Genomic DNA, 21,793 nt, shown 5'->3' with positions numbered 1-21,793 from the left:
GGCCATAAGGCAAGAATATAAATTTTTAGCCAATTACTTAAATAAAAAAGAAATCTCATTCAAATGGCTAATCCCAGAAGGGATGCTAATATCGTGGAAGGGAAGAAAAATTAAAATGGATTCAATAGAACAAGCACAAGACTTCCTAGAACAGCTAACAACCACGGAGGATCAACACACTAGGGAGGAAGCCCAAAGGAACATGCAGGAAGATCGTAACCGCCATAGGAACAAAGAAGAAAGATCTGTCCAAACTCAAGGGAAAGACAACTTACAACAAGAAAGAGAAGAAACAACCCCATATCAACCACAAGAAGAGAGCCATATAGTTACGAGACAAAAAGCGAGGCAGACTTAACTAAATGGACGAAGGAAGGAAAATTCTTTCCATCAATATAAACAGCCTAAATTCAAGAGCTAAAAGGAAAAGGATTCCAACCAAACTAATAAAACAAAATGTTGATATAATTTGCATACAAGAAACGCACATTAGGAAAAGTGAGGAGAAATTCCTAGATTGTCCGAAACTGGGAAAATTATTCACAGCACCAGCAGATAAACACAAAAAGAAAGGTATTGCAATCTATGTGAGAGATGACTTAAAAGCAGAGTTAATCTGGGCGGACCCTGAAGGAAGAACTCTGGTGGTACAAATCTCGATTAATGGCATTACATTTTTACTGGTAGTAATCTATGCCCCAAATGATGATCAAGATAAATTTTTCAAACATCTCAACCAAAAAATAATAGATTTTGAAAATGGCAATATTTTCCTGATTGGCGATTTTAACTCTATTGCTGACTACCGGAAGGATCATAGTAACAGGAGTAAGAACAAAAAAGGAAAAAGAGAATTTTCTAAGCCATGTAAGGATATGATGAATGAAATGAATCTGGTAGATATCTGGAAAAAATTAAACCCCAAAAAAGAACAGTTTACTTATTATTCTAACCCACACAAAATTTGGACAAGAATAGATATGGCTTGGATAAACGGTGAATTAATTAATGAAATCAAAGATAGCAAAATCTTACCAAATGACTGGGCTGACCACAACCCAATTCAAATAACCTGGAGAGGTAGAAGAAAACCAAAGAAAAGATGGACTCTTAACACTCATTTAATAAAAGAAGAAGAAATATACTAACAAACTGAAAGAAGAACTGAAGTTCTTAAAGGAAAATAATAATGATCTAACTTCGAAACAAAATATATGGGACACATTGAAGGCATTTATAAGAGGAATAACAATCTCTTACAATGCTATGAGAAATAAAAGAAAGTATGCCCAACAAAGTAGCCTACAACAAGAAATTAAGGATTTAGAAACCCAACTACAAAAGAACCCCAAAAACCAAAGAATACAGAACCAGTTAACAACAACTAAACACAAACTAAATTTACTGGAACAAGAAAAATTGGAGATTAGTCTGAAAATGACTAAACAAATCTACTTTGAGCATGCAAACAAGCCAGGGAGATGGTTAGCCCACAAACTTAAGAAAACAAAAGAAAAAAGATTGATACACCAATTAATGGATGAGGGGGGCAATTTGCAAGAGGAGATAGAGAAGAAAAAAGAGATCACTTTTAAATACTTCGGGAAATTATACAAAAAAGAAGAAGTCTGTGAGGATAAAATAATGAAATACCTGGAGGAAGCGAATGATAAAGCAATTGGAGAGGAAGAGATAGAATTATTAAACAAAAATATAACATTGTCCGAACTGAAGTCAGCAATAGAGAAGCAAAGTAACAATAAAGCGCCAGGACCGGACGGGATACTGGTAGAACTTTACAAAACAATCATAGAACAAATTGGACCACTGATGCTGGAAGTATTTAATGAGGTACTCTTAGCAACCATGATGCCGGACTCGTGGAGGGGAGCCTTAATTTCGCTGATCCCGAAGGAGGACCTAGACCACAGACTTATTAATAATTATAGACCAATTTCGCTCCTGAATGCAGATTACAAACTATTCTCTTCTATAATAGCCAATAGATTAAAACAGGTTTTAAACACATATATCCATGAAGATCAAAGTGGATTTCTCCCATTTCGACAAATTAAGAATAATTTAAGAACAGTGATAGACATTTCAGAATTCTATGAAGCCCATCCGGAAAAACAATTTGCATTTATGTTTTTGGACGCTGAAAAAGCATTCGACAATTTAAATTGGCATTTCTTAATTCAAAAAATATATAATATGAACCTCGGCACCAGATTTGAAAACGTCGTCACTACAATTTACCACACCCAACAGGCAAATATTCTAATAAATGGGGAACAAACTGGCCCGATAAAAATAGAAAAAGGGGTAAGACAGGGTTGCCCTCTCTCCCCTCTGCTTTTCATATTCGCCCTAGAATCTCTTTTGATGTACATTAGGCAAAATTCGAGAATTAGAGGACTGAGGATCAAATCAGAAGAGTATAAAGTACAAGCTTTCGCTGATGATTTGGTTTTTTTTCTGGAGGAGCCCATAGAAAAAGGACATAACTTATTAGAAGAACTAGAACGATTTGGAGAAGTCGCAGGATTTAAAATTAACAGGGGAAAAACGAAATTAATGACTAAAAATTTAACAGGAGACCAGAATAAAGAGCTAGAGACAACAATGGGAATACAGGTGACAAAAAAAATTAAATGCTTAGGAATTTGGCTAACTCCACAAAGCAAATCATTAAAAGAAAACAACTATGACAAACTTCTCCAACAATCCAAGAAAGACTTAGATTCCTGGAGTAAATTACAACTTTCCTTATTGGGCAGGATTGCTTTGATTAAGATGAATATTCTGCCAAAATTTCTATATTTATTCCAGACAATTCCAATCAAATTAAATAAATTTTTTTTTATGGAATTAAACAAGATAATGTTGAAATTTATTTGGCAGGGGAAAAAAGCTAGGATTAATGTAAAAGCCCTACAAGATTCGAAAAGCAGAGGAGGGTTAGCCCTGCCAAACTGGGAAATATATCATACGGCAGCCACCCTACTATGGATAAAGGATTGGGTGAATCTAACCAACAAAAGAACACTAGTATTAGAAGGCCACGATATGCAGAAAGGATGGCATGCCTTTCTGTGGGAAACTATGAAACCCAGACAATCATATTTCCATAGGCATCTTATCAGGGTCTCTTTATTAACTAATTGGAAAAAAGTACGTAAAAAACTCTATCTAAAAATACCGATTTGGCTATCTCCAATGGAAGCGATAGTACACCCTAATAATTTGGACATAACTAAAATGATTAAGTACGAAAATTTATTAGACCCACAAGGAAAGCTGAAAACACGACAAGAATTACAAGAGCGAGGATTTATAATTGATCAGTGGGTGTACCTTCAAATTCATAGTAGATACAAACAAGACATTAAGGAATTTGGAATCTACAATAAATTACAGACTTTAGACAAAATTCTATTAGGACCGAGTAAAAAAAATATATCTAAATTTTACAAACATTTATTAGAAACAGAACTAGAACAAGAAATTGTCAAAGGAAATATGATTGCGTGGAGCAGAAACGTGGGTCAGAGCATTACCCTAGCAGAATGGGAAAGGATCTGGAACAGGAACATTAAGATCATGAAATCAGCAGCTTATAAAGAAAACTCATATAAAATGTTTTATAGATGGCACCTGCCCCCTTCGAGATTGGCGAAGATGCACTCCAACACAAGCCCCAAATGTTGGAAATGTCAAAACATAGAAGGTACCTTCTTCCACATGTGGTGGTCATGCAAGGAAACCCAGAAGTACTGGCAAAAAATTAGGCGCTGGCTAGAGGAAATAACCAAGGAACAAATTGAGTACAAACCAGAGTCCTTCCTTCTAGGAATTTTTGATAAGCAAATATCCAAAAAATCTAAGTATATTACAATCCATATCTTAACCATGGCCAGACTGGCATTTGCCCAGTGCTGGAAACTACCTTCTATCCCCACTGAACTTATGGTTATTCAGAAAATTTTACAATGCGCCAAAATGGACAAACTAACCCAAGCATTAAAAAATAAAGAATCCTCAACCTATTATAACAATTGGAATCCTTTGTATAATAGGCTAAACCAAAGATAGATCACCTCTAGGAAAATCAAGGCCAAGGGCCTCCGAAGCAGAGATAAAGAAAAGCACTGCCAATGATAGTTTTGAAGAAGAAAGGACCTTACAGACAGTCACAAAAAATATGGTTTTATTACAATTGTTTTCCCTACTCTTCCCCCACTTCCCTTACCTTTCCCGCTTTCCTCTCTCAAGCCTTCCTCTCTTTCCCTCTTGGCCTATGCCAAGACCTGTTTGTCTTTTTGTTGTACATAATTTGTAGCTGTGTTGTTTTCTTTTAAAAGTAAAATTAATAAAGTTTTTTCTAAAAAAAAAAAATAATTCTAAGACTTTTAAACTCCCCTTCCCCTTCTCTACAAGCACCCTTGTGCTTAAACTGGGCAGGTGACAGACCACTGCAGAAGAAAAAAATCTTGACAGTCTCACATAACATAACAAGCCTCCGAGTTCCCATATTTTTTGGAAATATTTCTATTTAATGTATGCCCTGCCAATGTTTATAACAAGAATTTTACCTAACCCTAACCATTCTTCCAACGTTTTAGCCTCCAGCCCTCTTTGTTCTTTGTTGTTGTTCTCTACATTCTTTCTTGGTTTTCAACATCTTTTGTATTTTTGTGGGGACCAAAACTGGATGTTTAACCACACTTATAATGCTTAACAAGGCATTATAAAGCAGTATTAACATTTCACATGATCTTGATTCTATCCATCTGTTGATGCAGCTTAGGATTGCATTGGCTTTTTGACAGCTGCAGCACACTGCTGGCTCATACTTAAGTGATTGTCTATGGCTCAGTGGTTAATGACACTGAGCTTATCAGTTGATAAGCTGATAGCCTGGGTTCAAAACCAGAGCACCATGCAAGGAGGTGAGTTCCCATTCCTGCTCCAGCTCCTGCCCATCTAGCAGTTCAAAGGCATGTAAATGCAAGTAGGTTAATAGTGCCATTTCACTGGGAAGGGTGCTTTTCAGTGGTTCCATGTGCTTTTGGTGCATACCCATCCTGGCCACATGAGCATGGAAATATATTTGGACAATTCTGGTTCTCTCAGCGAAGAAACGGAGATGAACACTATGCCCTAGAGAGTCAGACATGACTTTTACCACTAGGACTCCAAGATCTCTCTCGCAGTTGCCAGGTTTCATCAATTCTATACCTGCACATTTGATTTTCTTGCCTAAGTGTAAAACCTTACTTTTCTTTCCATTGAATTTTATTTAATTAGATAGGGCCCAGTGTTCAAATCTATTGAGATCCTTACGGATCTTGGTGTTGGCTATTCCTTCTAGCTTGGTGTCATCTGCAAATTCGATGAATTCCCCTTCTATTCCCTCTAAATCATTTATGAAAATATTGAATAGTACTGGGCCTAAGACAGAACTTTGGGGTACTTGACTGCTTACTTCCTCCATGTACCCTGTTTCTCCAACAATACGGCCTCCCCCAATAGGAAGTCCCAGCATGTTTCATAGGCATGAAATGAAATTAAGCCCCTCCCCCCAAATTAAGGCCTATATTAAAACATGCGAAATGGGGGGAATGGTGGCAGGGGCTTGCCGTTAGGAAGTACTTTTGTTGCACACCCGGATATGGTGCTGCCTGCGTTGACCCCAATACGAAGTGCCCCACCAACGCCCAGATCAACATCCAAGCCGTTGCCACCCGCTCGAAGATGCAAGGGGGGGAATTAAGTCACCCCCGAAAAGACGGCCTAGCCATTTTTTCGGGGTTCAAAAAAAAATAAGACCCAGCCTTATTATATGAGAAACACGGTAAATGTATTTCTCTTAAGGACTACATGTTGAGTGTGGTTTGTCAGCCAGTTACAAATCCATATATTGATGATGCTGTCTATCCCACATTTTTCTAGCTTACCAAGAAGTAGGTTGTGGTTTACTTTGCCAAATGCCTTACTGAAATCCAACTATGCTACAATATATCCATAGCATTTCATTGATCCACTAATTTAGTTATTTAGTCAAAGAATGAAATAAGATTTGTTTCACATGATCACTTAGCTTCTAGTTGCTTGATTATCTTTTCCAGTATCTTTTCCAGTATTTCCAGTATTCAATACCTTTCCCAGGTATTGATTTCAGGCTGATTGGGCTGTAGTTTCCTGGATCCATTTTTTTCTCTTTTTTGAAGATGGGAACTACATCAGCTCTTTTCTAGTCCTCTGGTATTTCTCCAGTGCTTTATCTTTGAAAGATATGGTTTAATGGTTCCAAGATCATGTCTACCAGCTCCTTCAGGTCCTGATGCTCTGAACTCATCTAGGGTGGACATGTGTTCTCTTACCATTCTCTTGCCTATTTTAAATTGTATTCCTAGGCTGTCTTTTGTGGTTCTGATTTTGATAGGTTGGGCTATTTTGTGTGTGTGTGTGTGTGTGTGAAAACAGATGCAAAGAATGAATTAAGCAGCTCAACTTTCTCCTTGCTGCCCATCACTTCCTTGCCATCTTCTCCCATTAGTGGATTGATTGTTTCCTTGACTTTATGGATGTCATAAATGGGTGTCAGTTGCACCCATTTCTAGATAAAAAGGTTCTAAGTCATTCATGCCCTGTTCACCTCCAGAATAGGTTATTGAAATGCATGCTATATAGGGCTGGCCTTTAAAAGCATCCAGAAGCTTATAGCCAGTGCAAAATGTAGTGGCATGGACAGTTGTGCTCATTCCTTGATCAGTACACATTACACATCTGCGCTATGAGCTGCATTGACTGCCAGTTTGCTTTCAAGTTCAATTTAAGGTGTTGGCAATACCCTATAAAGCCATACATGGGCTGGGGGTGACTATCTCTCCCCAGTTACATCTACCCATCAGGTCTTGCAGGAGAGGCATTTTATGGCTCCCATCTACCAAGGAATGTCATCTGAGAGGACACAGGAGAGCCTTTCTGCAGCAGCACCTGCTTTTGGGGACATCATTTTCTAAAACATTAGGCTGGCCCCAATCCTGCGTGAAACATACTAATTTTTGAAACATGTAAACATCAACATTAAAAGCAAACTAAAGAGCAAACATTTACTGTATTTTATCATCAGAATTCTCTTTAATAAGTACTATTTAATGGTTTATTCTCATTTGGCTCCTTTTGTTTTCTATTAGTGAAGTATCTGAAAACACGGAGAAAAAGAACCTTTAATGAATCAGAATCTGCAGCAAAGAATGCAAGAGGAAATTATAAGGAAGGTAATAAGTTTGTATTTTTGTTGCATTTGCATAATAACCTCCCCTTGCATAAATATGCTTTTGAGTTTCTTTTGAAATGTTTGCTTTTTTACTTTCATTTGTTAGTTTATTGGAAGGTTCTAAGCATCTTCTAAAACAATTGAATCTTAATCAATCAAACTGTATGCCACTATTCTCTGAATAATCTTCCTTAAAAATGAAAGATTGGAGAGAGACCAGAGTCCAAAATAAGTACAGGTAGACTTACAACCATAATTGTGCTCAAAATTATGCTGATAAATCATTGTGATTAAAAGTATGGTTAGAGTTTCGAATGGTTCCTTTTTTGTTTTCACTTTTCCTATTTGAAAGAGAGTTCTGAGTTGCCAGAATAAGAAAGAAAGTCACTTACTAAATCTGAATTGGAGAGTATGGGAAAAAGAGAAGAACGTGAAGGTGAGGAATGTTGCATCACTGTTCAATAAAGCACAACAGAGAGGGGAATAAATACAGAATGACAAGAGTTGGAAGAAACACTGGAGGTCATCTAATCCAAACAGGAGACTCTTTATCATTCCAGACAAATGACTGTCCAGTCTCTTCTTAAAATCTTCCAGTGATGGAGCCTCCACAACTACTGGAGGAAAGCCATTGCACTGATTAATTGTTCTCCCTGGCACGAACCTTCTCCTTAGTTCTAGGTTGGATCTCTCCCTGATTAGCTTCTATCCATTACTTCTTGTCTTGCCCTCAGGTGCTTTGGAGAAAAGGCTAATTCTCTTCTTCTTTGTGACAGCTTCTCAAATATTGGGAAACTGCTATCATGTCACCCTAGTCCTCCTTTTCATTTGACTAGACATTCTCAGTTATTGCAACCATTCATGATATGTTTTGGCCTCCAGACCCTTAATCCTCTTCGTTGCTGTTCTCTGTACTCTTTCTAAAGTCTCAACATCTTTTTTGTGTTATGGTGATCAGAACTGGATTCATTGTTCCAAGTGTGGCCTCAGCAAGGCAGTACTAACACTTCAAGTGATCATAGCATTATTCCTCTGTTGATGCCATCTAGGACTGCAGTAGCTTTATTGGCAGTTGCAGCACAATGCTAATTCATACTTAAGTGGCTGTCCACTAAGACTCCTAGATCCCTTTCATAGTTGCTGCTGTTGAGCCAAGTACAGTATATTCTATATTCTATTCTGTATCTGTGCATTTGGACTTTTTTGCCTGTGTAAAACTTTTCTTTTCATGCAGCTGAATTGCATTTTTCTGGATAGCCCCAGGGGTGGGATTCTACCAGTTCAGACCAGTTCTATAGAACCGGTTGTTACGATTCTGCACAGTTCGGAGAACCGGCAAATCATACCATGGCTGGCCCCTCCCCTCCCCACCCACCCCACCCAGGAGTCTTTCCTGAGGCCCAGTCAGGGGTGGCATTCAGAGGGTTGGGGGAAGGTGAAGTGGCCTGAGAGCAGAGCTGAATCTTCCTTAGGATTGAAGCTTCTATTTTTCAGTGCAGACTCAGGCAGAAGATTGCAGAAAGGTAGATCTGGGAGTAAAGCTGTGATTCTGCAAGCAGCTCAATCTGCCTGCCTGCTTTGCCTGATTTTGGGTAAAAGTTGCTCTTTTTAAAATAAAAAATTTCAATCTTTACATATATATTTACAATATTTATATACAAGCCACGCCCAGCCACATGAACACCAGCCACACCCACAAATTTGACCATGCCCACAGAACCCGTTGTTAAGAAATTTGAATCCCACCCCTGGATAGCCCCCAGTGTTCAAATCTGTCAAGATCTTTCTGAATCTTCAGCCTATCATCTGGAGTATTGCCTGTTCCTGCCAGCTTAATATTGCCTGCAAATTTGATGAGTTCTCCTTTTATCCCTTCATCCAAATCATGTTGAATAGTGCTGGCCCTAAGATAGAACCTTGGAGAACTTCACTGCATGCTTTCCTTCATGTAGATGTAGTTTCATTGAGGACTATGCATTGAGTCCGGTTGCTACAAACCCCTCTGGTGGTGAAGCTATCTATCCCACATTTTTCTATTTTATCAAGAAATAAGTTGTGGTCTAATTTGTCAAATGCCTTATTGAATCCAAGAACACTTTGTCCACAACATTTCGCTAGTCCACTAAAATTTAAACATGTTTTTCAATACTGCATCCTCTGGTTTTAACTTCATTGTTAACATTTTGCGACCTGTAATGTTGAAGTGAACTTTAAATGTAATACATCAAATGCAATTCAAATTGCCCTCAAGATATAGTTTGTATTCCACAGAGGGAAGAAGCGAAAGGAATAAAAGGAATAAAAAACCCCTCTCAGCTCTGAGTAATTGTGAAAGGGTATAGAAAAGTTGTGAATTCTCAATTACTAACTTTGGGTCCTTTCTTTTAAAAATGTAAGTCTTAAAGATTTACATTTTTTTTATTTTAAAAAAATACAAAAGTTCAGTTTTTTAAAAAAATAGTTTTATAAATTGCTTTTTATTTTTTGGTAACAAATTGGTTTAATTTTAGTCACTGGATCTCTTTTTTCTTTTACAATTTTTTTAAAAAATATTAAATTTAATGACTTAAAAAATAAAAGAAATAAAAATGTATTTTTATTTAGTTTAATTGAATTCAATTTTGAAAACAGTAGAAACCTCATCTTGTGGGAACAATTTCTTTTCAATCCGTTCCTTGTAGCTCTGAGGTAAGTGTATTAGTGTAGCCAATGTATTTTGCCTTCCTGATTTAAGTTTAGTTACATCAGAACCAGATTAAACAATTCCTACTTGTTATTCTTTGTTTCAGAAACTTCTAGGCTTGAATCTTGAAAGGAGTCAGAGGTAATTTTTTCAAGGATGAAAGGTGACAACACGAAAGTACCTCTGCAGCCTCTCTTCAATCCAATTCATACGTTACCTCCTTTTATCAATTTTGCTGAATTGTAATTGGTTTTATGTTGCTTTTCAACTGTTTTTATTTTATTCATATCATGTTCTAATTTATTATGGAATTTTAAATAGTTATGGACTGCTTTATTTATTTCATGAGCTCTTTTATGTACCACTATGAAAACAAACAAGAGACAGTAAGAAAATGAACAAAAGAAAGAAGAGATATAGAATAAACTCAGAATTGTTGTCTCCTTCAAAACCATTGAATCATCCTAAAATTGCTGAATATTTAGCAACAAAAAGCAAGCAAGCAAACAAACAAAAAACACCAGTGGGTACAGTCAGTAATAAAATAAACCAAGAAGTTCCAATGATGTTTTTATTGCCTGTGATGTTCTGGAATGGGATTTCAAAACTGAGACCGAGCACACCAGCAGCTAGATCTTTCTTCCTCTCTGGGAAGAATCATACCAACTGAATGATTTAACAGCAGAGCTTCACCCTGAGGTTGATACACCTCTTGCCCACCCTCTTCATATTTTTCTAAAGCAGATCAACTTGAATATTTAAGAAACGAATAAGTCCATAACAAGACAATGCCTTCTAACTGCACAGACTGTCAATTCTATGTTTGAGCTATTGTCAATAATAAATAAATAATAACATGGATACTTTTTTTTGGGGGGGGGGGGGATCTTTGAAAGAGCTAATCAAAATCATTCAAACAAATCAAAATTGTACATGGGATGGAGCCAGGAGATGGAAGAATTCTGATGTTAAGAATTGGACATGATTTGAACTGAGATGAGTAGAATAAAATTAAGAGAGTTAAAAAAAGGAAGAAGCTATATAGAAAATGGAAAACGGTAATAAGATATGGAATGATATATAAAAGGAACATGATTTTTGAAGAGGTGTCTGTATGATGAGTTTTAACCTGGGATCAAGCAACTTTCAGAAAAGATGTTTATGTTTTTATGTTTTATGTCTTGTTTGTTTGTTTTTTATTGGAAGAGAATAATGAAAATGTATAAGACAGATGGATATAAAAAATGTATACAATCTAAAGTTAAAGAGATATAATTTGAATAAATAGAAGGAAAAGAAGTAATAAAGAGAAGTTTGGGATAAGATATGAAGATGAACAGATAAGGTAAATATATATATCAAATTGTGCTTGTTTGGAAATGTGATAACTTGGAATAATTCTGTCTTTAAATAAGTTGTTGTACTGGCTTTTTAAGAAAAAAAAAATCCTATGTCATTATATTTTATGTTTTGTTTGTCTGTGTATTGTTTTGGAAAATCAATAAAATTTGTTCAAAAAAAAAAAAAAAGAATTGGACATGACAACCCCTGCCTGTTTCTTGGTTTCCATGTAACTTTACAAAAGCCATCATCCTTACCATATTTTTTCTGCCTATTTTTAATAGTCCTGAACAGTTCCTCACTCTTTTACACCAGTTTGCATATGAGGCTTTGAAGACCAAATTCTTTTATATTTAACTTTTTCATATTTAATGCCTCTTTCTAATATGTTTGCACTAATATTCATAAAGATGTGACTTTTTCAAGAATTAAAAAGTATGCCAGAAATGAAACATTTGTATTTTTTTTACTAAAGCTCATATGGTTTTTCAGAGATATATGGGTTTTTTTATTTTATAAACACTGCCCTGGTTAGCACTGATAGTTTTGAAATTTTAAATGTTTGTAAAGCTGGTTACTAGTTCTCATAATTATGGGAAAAATCTCAAATCTAGGTTTCTGCTGCTCAGGTGCCATGATGAATTGGACAGCCGTTACCTTTTTCCTCCACTGTGTTGCTACACTGTTCCCTACCGGATGCACATTTCTCTCTCTAAATGATGCATTGACTTAAGAATGCCAAGTGCCAATTTGACAGGGCAGTGTACTGATTTACTTTATTATCTTAGTCCTCCACCAGTTTAAATGATCACTCATCTTTTGACTATTGTTTAATAATTCAGTAGAAAATGTTTGTCTTTCTTCACTTACTGTATAGCTATTGCAATAATTAATTATGGGTCTGAAGTCAAAATGACAAGAGAACAGGTTTTTGCATCTGTAATATGAAAGAACTGCCCAAAATTGGAGTTATTTCAAAGAGGAGAAAGACGAGATTAGACCTTTAAAATCACTTCCAACAACATGATTCCATAAGATAAAAAGCATGACATAAGAAAGGGAGATATAGCCAAATCTCATTATATGGCACCATACCTCTTGGTGCAGGAAACAATACAAATAAAAGAAAAGGAAGGGAGAAAAAATAATTAAATGACTTTCAAATTTTATTACAGCAGCTACAATTAAAATGGCACTTTGGGTTTTTATTAAGGAATGCTGGTGCTTGGATAGTAATCAATACAAAAATTCTATAAATCTCCCCTCCCCACACCTTAACTCTGGGAGTATGAGTGATAGAGAGAGTAGAGGAATAAATAAGTGTGTTTGTGCATACATGCATAGGTGCAACCAAAAATATAGCAGATATTGAGTCACCATGGTGAACAGGTGGCAATACAAATCTAATAAATAAATAAAAAAGATATCAGAGACATCAAAATTGTTGCAGTTTTTTCCCGAAATGATATCTTCAAATAGACCTGAATACAAGGAAATCAGTGCATTGCTCTGGGCAAACTCAGCACTCATTTTTATCTGCACTAATGGAAAGAAAATCAGTGCAATGATTCCAATATGCCATATTTCTTTTCAAAGAAGTTACATGAGCAGGACTGTAAAATGTTAATTCTGACTGTACTGTAAATTGGGGTTTGTTTCTATTAAAATAAATATAAAAGCAACTATAAATAAATGTAAAATAATTATAAAAACAACAATAAAAACTCAATGGGTGTCTATTTCACTTTAATATACCTGGGATTGAGGTCTTGTTCTTGGAGGCAAATGATGAAGTTATTATGTAAATGCCACAATTTAAGTACTTTTATCAGATGTTGGTCATTTGGTAGCATTAATCACAGTTACTCCAGTCACATATTTCTGAGTATATGCTTAATATCTTCAGAATGTAAACATCAGAGTATTCTTGGATGTAATCTGCTAGAAAGAAAAGTATAGCCATGGCTGGCTGATTTTGTAAAAGAAAAAATCAGGAAAAAAAAATTATTTCTGCTTAAAAATATTTTCTGCTAATGGCAAAGTGATATAACCTCTTAACTTAAGAGCAAACCTCTTCAAATATTGTAGGAATCTGAGGAAATGTCTGTATTGTCTTACTCTAGCATGGTGCCAGCTCTTTTTGTGTCTGGTTGTATATTGGTCTCTATTTTTTCAATTCTTAGAATGTGGAACTGTTTGACTGTATCTTAAAATAGAATAGAATTCTTTATTGGCCAAATGTGATTGGACACACAAGGAATTTGTTTTGATGCAAATGCTCTCAGTGTTCATTAAAAGGAAAAAAATACATTGGTCAACAATCATAGGTATAGCACTTAATAGTCAAAGGGTACAAATAAGCAATCAAATCATACCAGGAAACATAATAATAAGCGATCAAATCAAATTATACTAGTAAACAGTCAATTTTTAAAAATCATCATGATACAAGCAACAAAGTTACATTCATACAGTCATAAGTGGGAGGAGATGGGTGAAAGGAAGGATGAGAAAATGAATAGTAATAGTAATAGTGATGCAGACTTAGTAAATAGTTTGACAGTGTTAAGAGAATTATTTGTTTAGCAGAGTGATAGTGTTCTGGGGAAAAATATTCTTATGTCTAATTGTTCTGGTGTGCAGTGCTCTATAGTGTCATTTTGAGGGTAGGAGTTGAGACAGTTTATGTCTGGGATGTGAGCGGCCTGTAAATATTTTCACACCCCTCTTTTTGACTGAGCATTATACAGGTCCTCAATTGAAGGCAGGTTGGTAACAATTGTTTTTTCTGCAGTTCTAGTTATCCACTGAAGTCTATCTGTCTTGTTGGATTGTAGAACCAAACCAGACAGTTATAGAAGTGCAGATGACAGACTCAATAATTCCTCGGTAGAACTGTATCAGCAGCTCCTTGGGCTGTTTGAGCTTTCTGAGTTGGCACAGAAAGAACATTATTTGTTGTGCTTTTTGATGATGTTTTTGATGTTAGGTGTCTATTTTAGGTCTTGAGATATGATAGAACCTAGAAATTTGGTGGTAGTGTGGAAGGGTTTCTCCTAAAATCTACCACCATTTCTACGGTTTTGAATGAATTCAGTTCCAGAGTGTTCCGGTTGCACCAAGAGGCAAGTTGTACAACCTCCCATCTGTATGCGGATTTGTCATCGTCTCGAATGAGACCAACCAGAGTTGTATCATCTACAAACTTCAATAGTTTAAAGAACAGATCATCTGAGATGCAGTCATTGGTATATAGGGAGAAGAGAAGTGAAGAAAGCACACAGCCTTGGGGGCGGGTTATGCTAACTGTACAGGTATCTGATGTGATTCTGCCTAGCTTCACTTGCTGCTTCCTGTCTGTTAGGAAGTTTATGATCCACTTACAAGTGTGTTCAGGTACTGCTAGCTGGTTTAGTTTAGTTAGGAGAATGTTTGGAATGATGGTATTGAATGCTGAACTAAAGTCTACAAAGAGAACACTTGCATAGATATTTGGAAATTCAAGGTGTTGTAGAATGTAGTGCAGAGCCATATTAACAGCATAGTCTGTTGATCTATTTGCTCGGTATGCAAATTGCAGGGGATCTTACAGCAGATCCATGATGGTTTTCAAGTGGGACAGCACTAGCCTTTCAAAAGTTTTCATAACTACTGATGTTAGAGCATCAGGTCTGTAGTCATTCAGTTCCCTGATGGAGGGTTTCTTCAGCACTGGGGTGATAGTAAAGCATTTGAAGCAAGAAGATACATACCACATCTCTAGTGAAGTATTGAAGATTCAGGTGAAGATGGGGGCCAATTGGTCAGCACAGACTTTTAAGCAAAAAGGAGTTATCTTGTTTGGGCCTGGTGCTTTTCCTGGCTTTTGTCTGTGAAATAGATCATGCCCTTCTTTTTCTGTGATCACTAGAAGTTGTGAACCCAATGGGTTGGGGTCAGTTGTGGTTGTTGTTGATGTGTTTGAGAAGGAGTCAATTGTAGGAGGTTTGTCTGTTGGTGTGTCTGAGATGGTGGTTGTGGAGATAGGTAGCTGTAGTTTCTTTTCAAACGTGCAGAAAAACACATTCAGGTCATCTGCTAGTTGTTGATTTCCTTCTGCCTGGGAAGGAGGTTTGCTGTAGCCAGTGATATTTTATAGTTTTCCACATGCTTGCTGATTCATTTGTTGTGAACTGATATACTTAATTTTTCAGAGTAGCTTCTTTTTGCTGCTCTGATCTCTCTAGCTAATACGGTCTTGGCCTCATTGTATAGCACTCTGTCACTTTTTCTGTAGGCTTCCTCTTTGGAACGACGTAGCTGCTTAAGTTTAGCTGTAAACCAAGGTTTATTGTTACTATATATTTGCAGGTTCCTTGTTGATACACATAAGTCTTCACAGAAGCTGACATATGATGTTACAGTATCTGTGAACTTATCTAGGTCTGCACAGGTATCTTCAAAAACATTCCAATCAGTGCAATCAAGGCAAGTTTGTAGCTTTAGCTTTGCCTCCTCAGTCCAAGTCTTCACTGATTTAATTGTTGGTTTCATTATCTTTGTCTGTAAGCAGTACAAGGTAAATCATGCAGTTGTCAGAGTGTTCGACAACTGCTTGTGGTAAAGACTGCTAAGCATCTTTTAGTGTTGTGTAGCAATGGTCTAAAACAGTGGCCCCCAACCTTTTTGAACCAGGGACCGGTTTCATGATTATTTATTCTTCCATGGACCGGTACCTGAGTAACGCGAGACTCCACCGCCAACGGGACGGCTCTTCATTTGAAGCCCCCCCCTTTCGACGAAACTAAGGCGCGAGCACCCAAATGCTGCTTTCCAACCGAAAACCCGGAAGCAACCGAAAACCCGGAAGCAACCGAAAACCCGGAAGCGCCGTTGAAACAAGATGGCAGTGCCCAAGCTTTGCGGCCCGGTAAAAAATGATCCACAGACTGGTACCGGTCCGGGGACCAGTGGTTGGGGACCCCTGGTCTAAAAAGTATTCTTGCCTCTAGTTCAGTGGTTCCCAACCTTTTTTTCACCCTGCACCCCTAAAGAAATTTCACTTGAACCTCACACCCCCTGAAATAAATAATAAATAAAAATGCCAACATATAGCCAATATCCTATTATTTACCTGGACTTTTCTCGCACCACCTGGAATATCGTCTCACACCCCCAGGGGGTGCGAGCACCCCAGGTTGGGAACCGCTGCTCTAGTTGGACAATTGACATGCTGGAAATATTTTGGGAACTCTTTCCATAAGTCGCCTTGATTAAAATCTCCTAGAATAATATCTTGTCTGATGTATGTCTTCTTGATTTCTTTGCTCTGATTCAGTGAGTTAGTTGAGATTGGGCTGGAGGGCTGGTTGTTGAGAAGCACATTTGAAAACTGCTCACCAACTTTGCTCATAAAATAGAGTAAGTCAATCCTTTGAGATACAAACAAGAAACCATAACCACAGGTACTATCTTTATTGTAAGGTTGCAGTTATAGAATCCTGCAAGTCTGAAAGCACTTGTCCCCTCCATTGCCTGAATTTCCAGAGAACTAGAGAGAATTTCTTATAAGGCATTTTCCACACCCCTATTCCTTCTGTGGGGGCACAATGGCTCAGTGGTTAAAAAAGCTGAGCTTGTCAACTGGAAAGCTGGCAACCCACGTTAGAGACCTGAGCGCCACACAACAGGGTCAGCTTCCATTTCTGCCCCAGCTACTGACCACCCAGCACTTAAAAGCATGCAAATATGAGTAGATTAATAGGTATCAATTCAGAGGGAAGGTAACAGCATTCCATGCACTTTGGTGTATTGTCATGCCAGCCACATAAAAAGTATCTTTGAACAGAGTTGGATCCCTTGGCCAAGAAACAAAGATGAGCACAACACCTTAGCGTCAGACACAACTGGACAGGGAAACCTTTTCCTTATCCTTCTGTGGGCTGAGATATGCTTTATCTGATAGTTGTCAGGGGTGACAACTATCACCCCTGGAAGGTTATTTTCACAGCCCACTTTAGAGAACAAGCAGGGGTTAGAGGTTCGGTCAACCTTATGGTCAGGAAAATTGTCTTAAATTTTGGATATTTTTGCACTGAATTGAAAAAAATAAACCTCCATAGTTAGCTGAAAGGCAATTTGTAGACTTGTTCCCATAGGAACTACATGTCTGGTTCCTGAAGTAAAATTGAAAGGAACAGGCAGAGGGAGATACCTGACTTAGAAGGGACAGGCCCAAGAAATAATCTTATACCATCAGCTTAGCAAGAGAGAGGGCACATTTTTTTTCTTCCTGTTTCCACAAATATTTTAAGAAAAAGATACGGGCATGTGTGACACTGAACTGTTTGTTACCACTCTCTAAAGTTGAGTGCTTCTTTCTATATGATAGCTTGAACTCTAGACTGATAACCTATTTACTGATAATCCTTGACTTCTACAAGTTGGCACCTAAAAGAATAGGGTAAGATCGGCTTGGCATAGATTATCCACCTGCCTGTTGGCCCTCTCAAAATACTACGCTGCTTGCTTATGTGGTCATAGTCTCAAAATATATTGAAGAGTGTTAGTTCATTCTTATTGCCACAGGACAGATGCCCCTAAAATATGCTACAGCTGGGTGTCTCTTCATTTAGGCCTGTTCCTCACCTGTATATATCTCCATTAAGAATTACTATAAATTACTATAGTGTTTGGTAATTACAGACTGCCAATTATGTATGTGTGGGCATTCCATTCCAAAAAAGCTAATGCTAAAAATAGCTGCTGTATTTTGTTTCATGGGTGGTTAACGTTCTCTTCTATCCTGACACCCCTTTGCTATTTATGGCCTCATCATTTTGTAGGTCCTGGGGCCATTAAGTGCATGCCTATATACATGTAAATATTGATAAAGTGAATACAACCTCAACTGCCTTACTTTTGTGTACTTCTGTTTTTCTAAAGTGCTCAGTGCTTGATCTTCCAATCTTCCTACTAGAAGGAATATGATGGATTTTGCCAAGAACATTGCACTACATCATAAGTTTCTTACAGAGATCTATTCTGCTCCTATCAGAACCCCTTCCTGTAGTCTTCTTAATTAGATAAAACCCTTGTTTCCCCCTCTATTGTTCTAAAATGTTGTTGCACCATGTTATTTTATTTCTGTGTTCCATTTACTTTTTGGGAAGTACAATGTCCTAGGGGTTCTCTTTTTGGATTCGCTAGCTCGACAGCGGACAGTTGTTAAAAAATTTAAATATCTAAAAATTTAAGAATTAAATATTTTCCCAGTTGTAAAGTGTCAGTTTACAGTAGTTTATAAGGTTAGTCTCTGTCTTGGAAAATTCATCACTATCTTCCCTGTTTTAAACTGTCTGCCTCTTTTTTTGTGGTTTATTATTTTTTTCCCTTAGCTCTTTAAGAATTTAAAAATTTCTAAAGAATTAAAATAAGTAAACCGTTTTTAAAAAAGATTTAATTAAAAAATTAAAAATAAAAACATTGAAAAGATTTGTTTTAAAAAACTGAAAACGAAATTTAAAATGGAAAAAGATTTAAAAATTGAAAAAACAATAAAAATTTGAAAACAGATTAAAAAAAAAGAATTTGGATATTTAAAAAATTTATAAAAGTTCTTGGACCTTTATGAAATAATATATACTTTTATTTGTTGGAAATCTTAGGCTGTTTTCTAGGGCATGCTTTGCTCTTAACCTTCTACTTCCTGCCTTGAAAGTTTATCCTTTTTCTCTCTGTCAACAAGTGTTTTGTACTTATCCTGTTCTTCCTTGCTTTGTTGCTCTTTGGTTGCCTGGCCACTGCTGGGATTTTCAGGTATGATGTCCTGATGTGGACGCTCTGCTCCACTTAATGTTGCCCTCTTGATATAGTTTGTAATCCACACATGTGTTGAAAATGACAGATGAATAAAATTTGCAAAGTAAAAGAAAATCTCAGCTTAAAAGAAAAAAACAGTATCTCAACTGAGACTATATATATTAAAAGCTTGTTAGTGTGTTAGTGTAAAAAAAAAAGATTACACATGCGCGCACACACACATATATGATAATACAAATGACATTTTTACTACAATTATGGTTGCATTATCACCTATTGATTATTCCTGAAAGTGTAATTAATCAGATGTTCAATGTATACATAATAACAGTGAGAACAGCTATGCTGGACAGCTGATCTGCGTAGCTGAAATTAGGATCTTCTTGTTTTTACTCTGCTATATTAACAACACATTGTTATTGTGATAATGAATCCTTTGACACTTGGTATGTCAAAAATTAGAAAATGCCTAATTTGAGATTGTCATGTTACATACACACCCACTCCCCCCTCAAAATAAAAGAGAAATAATTTTCTCTCTTTCCCCATCTAGGCCACCTGAATAGAGGCATTCCATGATAGCCCCAAAGCTGGGCCTGAGTGCTATCACTGCCACTCAAGAAAGCCAGGTATACAAACCACGTGATTGCCTCTGCAGCCCAATGATTCTTAGGATTTGCCATATGCCACTTATTTTCAGAGAGTGTTTTCTTTCTGTTGATAGGCCCCTGTGCCCTATGCAAGGCTGCTCCTGGTCATATGAGGTGTTCATTCCTGAAGTGGCTCCTGAGAGTCTATAGCCTCCCAAAACCATGTGACAGCACAACTGTTCTCACACAATCTTCAGAGGCTATAGGAAGTCATTCAAGAGCAGACCCTCTTCACAACCACTGGAGGCCATGCAAAAGCACATTCCATTCTTGTGCAGTCTCTGCAGCCTCTAAAAATTGCATGAGAACAGGGCATGCTTTTGAGAATAGCTGTAATTGGGTGTTGGTGAATGTCAGTGTATCACCTAAAACATAGCATGTCTCCTTTGACATGTGTCATAGGTGTGACATGTGTCATCACTGCACTATGACAACCATTATCCATTCTGATGAAGAAACTTTGATACACTCAAAGTGCCAGGTCAAAGAAATGGACATGATTCTAATTCGTACTCAAAATGTTGTCCAAAGCATAAAAAATATTGATGCAACTGAAAACGGCAACTATAAAGATAAGTATATTGAATGTACATGTAAGTGAGCAATTACTTAAAATTTCCCAATTATATCTGTCTTTAAAAATGCAAGTTTTTAAAAATACAAGTTTTTAAAGTATATGAAAGTGAACATGAACTTGAATTTATGTCTGTACGAAGAGATGTAACCCGGGATCAAGCTGCTTTCAAAAAAGATGTTTTATGTTTTCATGTTTTGTGTTTGGTTTGTATGTTTGTTTTTTAAAAATTAATAAAAATTTTGGGGAAAAAAATGCACGTTTCTAAAAAAAACAACAAATAAATTGGGAAAAATAATATTGAAAGGGAAAGTCAAGAAAATCAATTGTTTCTGGAATGCTTGGAGTTAATTCAATATTACAATAATAAAAGCTTAGATAAAATTAGTTCATTTATTATTTTTGCAACCTGCACATTCTTGGCCAAACTAGCCCACAATGGTCAGCAGAAATAGCACTTAGACTTATATACCACTTCACAATGCTTTATAGCCCCCGCTAAGTGGTTTACAGAGTCAGCATATTGCCCCCAACAATTTGGGTCCTTATTTTACCGACTGCAGAAGGATGGAAGCCTGAGTGAGATTTGAACTGCCAAATTGCAGGCAGCCAGCAGGCAGCAGAAGTAACCTGCAGTACTGCATGCTAAACACTGTGCCACCGTGGCACTGTGGTTAATACAGGTAGTCCTCATTATTCTGTCCTCTATAATTACTGACTGAATGTATAAAGGCAGATATATAACTCCACAAAGCATCCATACAAAGTCTTTTTATTGGATCATCAGGCATCCTCAAGATAACTCACAGTTATGACAAGATTCTTCTCAATGTCCGATTCTTTGCATATCTGTTTTTCTGGGTAAAAAGATGGTTATCTCTCATCCCGATATTGAAAGAGCAAAGGGTGAAGCACCAGCATGCTGCTGGGGTCCAAGCAAGAGTGAAGAAACCTCTCTCAGCCCACCAAAGGTCAATTCAGTGACCAATAAGGGGTACAGATGTGGTCACATGACATGAACTACATTTCCCAGGATACCTTAACTACATTTACCATGATGCATTCCCTTAAGAGGACAGCTCCCAATTACTAATTATACCAATTCCCATTAACTATAACTGGCTGGACAGCACATTCATGTTACGACCATAATTGACCCCAACATTTATTTTGCTAAGTGAAAAATTTGTTAAATGAGTTTGGCCCCATTTTATGACTTTTCTTGCCACAGTTGTTAAGTGAATCATTGCAGTTGTTAATGTCATGCCCCAGCATATAACTTTTATATACTGTTGTTGTGCTCTAGCCCTATCTAATGGCCAGAGAAACAAAATAACAAGTATATTGTTTGAAGCTGACCCAACCCACTTACCCATCAGCCTGCATTCTCAAAACAAGTGCATTTCCTTTAGCATTTGGAGAAGGCAGAAACACAAAGAAGAATCTATCTTAATCTGTGG

The 21,793-nt window shown here is 37.0% G+C and overlaps 1 protein-coding gene across 2 annotated transcripts in view; it reads left to right on the top strand.

The window, feature by feature from the left end:
- LOC113444447 (uncharacterized) overlaps positions 1 to 13,059 on the top strand; it is a 37,810-nt gene extending 24,751 nt beyond the window's left edge. For both annotated transcript variants that reach the window (XM_026713224.2, XM_087926128.1), the window contains 2 exons: positions 7,203 to 7,286; positions 10,075 to 13,059. In XM_026713224.2, the coding sequence (XP_026569009.1) occupies positions 7,203 to 7,286; positions 10,075 to 10,097 (107 nt within the window). In that variant the 3' untranslated portion in view covers positions 10,098 to 13,059. The remainder of the gene's footprint in view (positions 1 to 7,202; positions 7,287 to 10,074) is intronic.
- Positions 13,060 to 21,793: the final 8,734 nt, after the last annotated feature.

This window comes from Pseudonaja textilis, chromosome 2 (assembly GCF_049901715.1).
Source record: "Pseudonaja textilis isolate UNSWEBS1 chromosome 2, rPseTex1.2, whole genome shotgun sequence".
Classification (NCBI taxonomy): domain Eukaryota; kingdom Metazoa; phylum Chordata; class Lepidosauria; order Squamata; family Elapidae; genus Pseudonaja; species Pseudonaja textilis.
This window is presented reverse-complemented; position numbering and strand designations above follow the sequence as displayed.